This window comes from Podarcis cretensis, assembly GCF_951804945.1.
Source record: "Podarcis cretensis genome assembly, chromosome: 2".
NCBI classification, from domain to species: Eukaryota; Metazoa; Chordata; class Lepidosauria; order Squamata; family Lacertidae; genus Podarcis; species Podarcis cretensis.
Window position 1 is genome coordinate 125,152,905 of NC_137171.1, and position 7,747 is coordinate 125,160,651.

The 7,747-nt window shown below is 41.2% G+C and overlaps 1 protein-coding gene across 1 annotated transcript; it reads right to left on the reverse strand.

Annotated features, from left to right (window-relative positions):
* Window positions 1–3,707: 3,707 nt before the first annotated feature.
* On the reverse strand, window positions 3,708–7,541 carry LOC307208880 (uncharacterized protein). The gene is made up of 2 exons (XM_079963905.1): window positions 7,415–7,541; window positions 3,708–5,985 (listed from the first exon to the last, which is right to left on the reverse strand). Exons 1-2 carry the CDS (start codon window positions 7,512–7,514, stop codon window positions 5,033–5,035), a joined length of 1,053 nt encoding a protein of 350 aa, XP_079820031.1. The 5' UTR covers window positions 7,515–7,541; the 3' UTR covers window positions 3,708–5,032.
* Between the last annotated feature and the right edge of the window lie 206 nt (window positions 7,542–7,747).

Genomic DNA, 7,747 nt, shown 5'->3' on the forward strand with positions numbered 1-7,747 from the left:
GCCACAGAAACATGGAGAAAGGCAGAAATAATGGTAATCTTAAAACCAAACAAAGAGCCTAAAGAGGTTGGTTCATATAGACCTATAAGTCTATTACACCAAGATTATAAAATCTTCGCCAAAATCATGGCATCCCCCAAATAATAAAAGAAGACCAATATCACGGACAGGTAAAAAAATTCAGGCTACTGAAATTAGATGTCTTTAAAGCATTTGATACACTCAGAGGAATTATTATGGGAAATAATGACAAAATATGGAATAGGAGACGTTTATCAGTTCGCGATACAAGAACTATATAAGGAAAGAACAGCAGTGGGGAGAGTTAATGGGGAATACTCCCAACCTTTCCCAATACACAGAGGTGTTTGGCAGGGGTGTCCTCTTTCGCCGTTCCTATTTATAATGACTATACAGCAACTAGCGGAAAGGATAAGCAACTGTGGAAGGATAGAGGTCTATAGGATTGGGAAGAGGAGATGAAAATCAAATTGTTTGCAGATGATATTATTGGAATCATAACAAATCCTAAGGAAGGGATAAAAGAAATAAAGATAATATTAGAAGATTTTGAGGAATATTCTGGATTAGGGGTAAATATATCAAAATCAGAAATAATGTATTTTAATGTAAATGTAGCTGGGAAAATCGTAATAAACAACATAACAGGAATGGGCCTGGGGTCTAAAAGAACAAAATACCTAGGCATCGAACTCTGCAGAAATATTAACAAGACTGCGGAATTCAACTATAAGAAGGTATGGAATAAAATGCTAAAGGATATGAAAAGATGGAGAAACAAAACGCTAAGCGTTACAGCTGGAGTCAAGGTTACTAAAATGTTCTGGGTCCCTAAGTTGAGCTATCTCTTCCAAGCTATCCCACTAGAGATGAGAAAACAGCAACTGCAACAATGGAATCATGAGAAAAGACAATGGATATTTGGAAGTAAAAAATCAAGGATGCAAAAGAGATTTGTGTACAACCACAAATCAGAACTAGGCTGGGGCCTCCCAAACATTTACAATTATTACAAAGCTGTTCAATTAAAAAAATTACTAGAAATTGCAGTTGAAAACAAACAAAAGTGGATAAAATTTGAGGATGAGGCAAACAATGGCGCAGGAAGATTTGGAATTTTAACAAATAATGTAATCAAAGATTTGAAATCTGCAATAGGCCCCAGGAAATTGGCATTAGGTTTATGGAGGAAATGGCAACCTTTATGGTTTATGGTTAAAAGGGATTTCTCTAAGTGCACCCTTAGAAAGTATTTATGAGGTAACAGATGATCCCAAATGGTGGGAAATTCTAAACGCTAACGGATATCATATAGTCAAAGGTATGTATAGAGGAGAACCCTTAAAGTCATTGCAGGAAGTAATACAGAATATAGGTAACCAATATTGGTTAATATTGGTTATTGGACTATACAACAAAATTTCCAAAGTCCAAGAGACAGAAAATAGGAGTTTAGAAGAGCCAATAGAGGAACTATACAAACAAATGAAAACAAAACAAAACAAGGAATGACAGGTAAAATCTATAAGAGAATGATTACAAATAAGAAACAGACAACCCAACTTATTCAAAAGATAAGTAAGGAAGAACAAGTTAGCGAAGCAACGGTTGAAAGGCTAATGAAAGGAATAGATGAGATTAAAGTAAGCAAATTTAGAGAGGTGAAATTAAAATTATTTCTAAAATGGTACAGAACTCCAGCTCAGCTTGCTAATATGGTAGCAGGATTAAATTCTAGCAGTTGGCACTGTAAACAAGCCAAGGGATGGTTTTCCCATATGTACTGGGAATTCCCAGAGGTAAAGGAATTCTGGGGATAAATCCTAAAGGTTATTAAGGAATTTTTTAAAATGAAGCTTTCAATAGATATTGATTTCATGACAATGGGTATACTTGGAAACATGGCAATAGAGGAAGGTGACCAGTTTACCTTCAAAGCTATGATATTAGTGGGAAAGGCAACGATAGCTTTAGGTTGGAAAGAGAGAGGAAAATGGACAGTAGAGGCATGGAATAGTTATTTGTTTGAACTTATTCAGTCGGAGTCTCTATGTGGGACAAGAAGCTACAGTTAGAACTGGATATGGGACAACTGATTGGTTCAAAATTGGGAAAGGAGTACGACAAGGCTGTATATTGTCTCCCTACTTATTTGACTTATATGCAGAATTCATCATTGGAAAGGCTGGGCTGGATGAATCCCAAGCCGGAATTAAGATTGCCGGAAGAAATATCAACAACCTCAGATATGAGTACAGTGGTGCCCCGCAAGACAAATGCCTCGCAAGACGAAAAACTCGCTAGACGAAAGAGTTTTCCGTTTTTGAGGTGCTTCACAAGACAAATTTCCCTATGGGCTTGCTTCGCAAGACGAGAATGTCTTGCGAGTTCTTGCGAGTTTTTTTCCTTTTTTAAAGCCACTAAGCGCCGCTAAGCCGCTAGTAGCGCTAATCCGCTAATAGCCGTGCTTCACAAGACGAAAAAACCACAAGACAAAGAGACTCGCGGAACGAATTAATTTCGTCTTGCGAGGCACCACTGTATGAACACAACCTTGATGGCAAAAAGTGAGGAGGAATTAAAGAACCTTTTAATGAGGGTGAAAGAGGAGAGCGCAAAATATGGTCTGAAGCTCAACATCAAAAAAATGAAGATCATGGCCACTGGTCCCATCACCACCTGGCAAATAGAAGGGGAAGAAATGGAGGCAGTGAGAGATTTTGTTGGAGGAGACTCTTGAGAGTCCCATGGACTGCAAGAAGATCAAACCTATCAATTCTGAAGGAAATCAGCCCTGAGTGCTCACTGGAAGGACAGATCCTGAAGATGAGGCTCCAATACTTTGGCCACCTCATGAGAAGAGAAGACTCCCTGGAAAAGACCCTGATGTTGGGAAAGATGGAGGGCACAAGGAGAAAGGGACGGCAGAGGACGAGATGGTTGGACAGTGTTCTCGAAGCTACCAGCATGAGTTTATCCAAACTGTGGGAGGCAGTGGAAGACAGGAGTGCCTGGTGTGCTCTGGTCCATGGGGTCACGAAGAGTCGGACACAACTAAATGTTGTTTAAACAACAACAATTCAGTCAGACATTGTTGCAGTCATGTCACAGGAAACAACAACAGGAACAAAAGACATTTGGTGGAAACTAAAGACGCTATGCCCGTGGCTGAGGATAATTGTTTGAACCCTTCCAATGGGTATGGGGGGTGGGAGAGAAAGAAAAAAAATTGTACGGGAAATGTAAAATTTGGAAGGAGATAATATATGTATGTAAAAAATCCTGAACTCGAATAAAATAAAATAAAAAATTTAAAAAGAAAGTAATGCGAAACAGATTAATCCGTTTCAGACTTTTAAAAACAACTCCTAAAACAGCAATTTAATATGAATTTTACTATCTAACGAGACCATTGATCCATAAAATGAAAGCAATAATCAATGTACTGTACTATAAAATAAAGAAAACAGTACTGTACATTAAAAGTAAAATTAATTTTTGTCCTTACCTGCACTGATGATAGACATTGTTTGGATGGGGGCTTTTTATACATTGCCACAATCACACAATCAATCAAAAACAAAGAACAAGTCAGTCACAAAAAAGCCAAATAAAAAACGCAATTTTTTGTGGCAAAAATAAAAGCACCAAATATAAGCTCCAAAGATCACCTCAGAACACTGCAATTGGAAATGGAAGGCTTTTATTACAATGGGGGGATGCAAATTAGCAGCGGAACAGTGAAAACAGAAGAAGGCTTTGATTCCAATGTAGGGGTGCACAAATTAGCAGTGCAACAGTGAAAACAGAAGCTCAGGAGCACGTTCGGCTTCCAAAGCAAAGTTCGCAAACTGAAACACTGACGTCCAGGTTTGCAGCATTCGAGTTCAAAGTTGTTCAGGAACTAAGCTGTTTGAAAACCACTGTATATAGATATGGTTGCCATATGTACAGAATTGCAAGTAGCGTCTGGGAGGAAATTGCTGAAATGTCCGGGAAAATCTGGACCTATGGCAGCCCATGTCGCAAGCGTAGATTTCGGCAAACTTGACTTAAAATAGATTCCCAGTTCCTTCAAGCCCTCCTCAGAAGGCTTGGTTTCAGACCCTGGATCATATCGATTGACTCCTCTGCATCATCTTCATGAAGTTTTCCCTTAGCATGTAGCAAGCTGTGAGTTTTGTTCTGCAAATCCATTTTTTAAATTCTAACTTAAATGTTGCATTCAACTGATGGTAACTTGACCAGTCTCCCTCCCACCTGGAGGAAGAAGTTCCCTTTATAGGGACCCCACATACAATGAAGCAATACCACACGGCCCTAAACCTAAACTCCCAATACATCAACCTCAGCGGGTAAACTATTGGTCTGCTGTGTCAAAGTTTTACTGGACGGTTGGATAATATTGGCAAGAGCGCCTGTAATCTCACAGTCACCACTTCCCCAGAATAAGAATCACTTCCGTCCAAACCAGTAAGTATGTCTGTAATTATGACAATCTGACCAATGCCTAGATGACTTAAGCCCTATATCGGACTCCTCTCCATGGGTTCCCCCCCGAATATAGAGCATGGTCCAATCCCCTGGACATTCTCAGACTTACAGAAGTCCTTCTCAAGGTCTTCAATGAATCTGAAGAGGTGATTCAAGCAACACAAAATGAGATTCCTCCTAAAGATCAGGAAGAACTTTCTGATAGTAAGAGCCAGCAGTGAAAAGGAACTCCCTCAGAAGGGGGTGGACTCTCCTTCATTGGAGGTATTTAAGAAGAAGTTGGATGGCCATCTGTCATGGATGCTTGAAATGAGGTTTTTTCTGCACTGGCGGGGGTTGGACTAGATTCCTAATCTACCATTCTATTATTCACCCTGTGGTAAGTTCTTGAATTGACTTTTTTACAAGTGAAATTTTATCCACATTTCATGCGCTGATATGCTTTCATCCCTGTATGAATTATTTGGTGGGCCATGAGAGTGGCACTCTGACTGAAGCTCGTCCCACATTCCGAACACTAAGAAGATTTCTCTCTGGTGTGAATTCTGTGATGGGAAGCGAGACTGCGGCTGTGACTGAAGCTCTTTCCACATTCCAAGCACTGATAGGGTTTCTCCCCTGTATGAATTGTATGATGGGAAGTGAGACTGTGGCTGTGAATGAAGCTCTTTCCACATTCAAAGCACTGATATAGTTTCTCCCCTGTATGAATTTTATGATGGGAAGTGAGACTGTGGCTGCGACTGAAGCTCATTCCACAGTCCAGGCATTGATAGGGTTTCTCCCCTGTATGAATTCTTTGATGGGAAGTGAAAATATCCTTCAGACGGAAGCATTTTCCACATTCCATGCACTGAAAAGGTTTCCGCCCGGTATGAATTGTTTGATGGGAAGTGAGATGTGAGCTTTGACTGAAGCTCTTTCCACATTCCAAGCACTGATAGGGTTTTTCCCCGGTATGAATTCTTTGATGACAAGTGAGATGTTTTCTCTGACTGAAGCTCTTCCCACATTCCAAGCACTGATATGGTTTTTCCCCGGTATGAATTCTTTGATGGGAAGAGAGATGATGTCTGTGACTGAAGCTTTTTCCACAATCCAAGCACTGATATGGTTTCGCCCCGGTATGAATTCTCTGATGGGGAGTGAGACATTCCTTTCGAGTGAAGCTCTTCCCACATTCAAGGCACTGATAGGGTCTCTCCCCGGTATGAATTCTTTGATGGGAAGTGAGACTTTCCTTCAGACGGAAGCATTTTCCACAGTCTAAGCAGTGATAGGGCTTCTCCCCGGTATGAATTCTTTGATGGGAAGTGAGACTATTCCTTTGAATTAAGCTCTTTGTTTGATGGGAGGTGGACTGGGAGCTCTGACGGATGTTCTCTCCACACTTTGAATATTTATCGGACTCCTCCGCTATGTGGATTCTGTTGTGGTTCCCCTTGTTCTTCCCTTCCAATTCATCACCATCTGCAATGAAGAGAGAAGCTAATTAGAACCTCAGGAAGAAATGGAGCTCCAGATTACTGAACAATGTTAATGAATGCTTGTGATAGAGGAAGAACTGAGGAGAGTTAGATGTGAGGCCTTACTACAGTTTTCACTGCCTTTGTTGGCTGGAATTGCTTGGCTTTTATCCGGGATAGATTTGTTTGGTTCAGTCATGGAGTCCACTCCATCACAAAGGTCAGTCATCTCTTTGGTCAACAAAATGCAGACTGAAGCAAAAGCAAAAACAACAAACCTGACAGAAGTTACTTCAACTTCCCTAAATACTTTCAAGCTGACATTTAAGAAGGCCTGGGCAGTTCAGGCAAGCCTGGTCATTGTTTAAAAAGGAATGAGGTAAACATGGAGTTTCAAAACTCATCTTATGATCCAACAGGGAGTTTTACCGAGAGGGTGCATGATTCCCCGATTCCCCTCCTTGACTTCCTTATGCAGAGCTCTCTGGTCAGGAGCCAGCAATCTCCATGCCTCAACAAACAGGAACATCTTCATTTGCACACTCCCCATCAGCATTTATCTCAATCTGGTTGGTCTCAATTTAAATTTATAAATCACTTTCTTCACTTTGAAGCACCCTCCCATGTTCATAAGGAGACCAACTCTGTATTGTTTCATTGGGAACAGTAGAGGGAAAATGACTATGACTCACACTTAATCTAAGCACAACAGCCACAAGAGCTCCTGACTAGGCATTTAGGTAGGAGGTGTTCAATGTACTCTGTTCTCCCCTATCTCTCCTCTCCCCCCAATTTAAACCAATTCATGAACTCAGAACTTATACACTGACCACTAATGATGAACCATATGTTATAGATATTCCTGTAAATTTATTCTGCTATTTTTGAGAATCATATGAGAAGATTATTTTTGAGAATCACATGAGAATTCATTTGAGAAATCATATGAGAATTTGATTTGAAAATCAAATCTACATATTTGTATCATTTATGAGACCTATATGATCCTTGTTTTTAAAAGAAAAGGAAAAGTTATTCCTAAAAGAAAAGAAAAAGGTAATGCACAGAGGCCCCATCTGTCATCAATCTATAAAGCAGGTTACTTTAAAGAGTCGTGGCTTCTAGTGCTGCCTGATGGATCAGTGAGTTCTCTGACACTGGTAGGGCATTCAATCACAGTACAGGTTGTAGACATCTTGAGCTGCCAATACATCGTGGTGGCCGGGGAGCTGTGATGTATTCCTAGCTCAAATTCCCCGCAGATGTCAAAGGCGCAGGCAGGAAGGCAAGTAGGTAGAGGAGCCCGAAAAGGTGCCCACCTTCTCAGTCTCCATCTTCCTGCCTGCCTCATCCCACCCCCAAGCTGAGCAAAGCCCCAATGCCTCTAGGGCTCCATCCATCCATGTCCCCATCTCCACTCCCCTGGGACTCACCAGATCCCTCGGAGGTCATTGGGAGAGAACGCTCAGAGGCTGTGAGGAGGGATGCAGGAGACAACCTGACCAGGTCAACTGTCCATCTTCCCCCTTCCATCCTCGCTAGGTTTACAGATTCAGTCTCTTTTATCCTTCCTGAGGAGTCGAGAAGCCACCACAAGCTGCAGGGTCCTGGGAGTGAGGAAGAAACAAAGGGAGCCTCAGAGGCCCTGCAGGAATTCTCCTGCCCTAGATATTCCCCTGCTCCTGGAAAAGCACAAATGGGGCAGCCCCTTCCCGACAGAAACCCCATTTGAAACATCTCCAGTGATTCCCATTTAATCTGTTGGC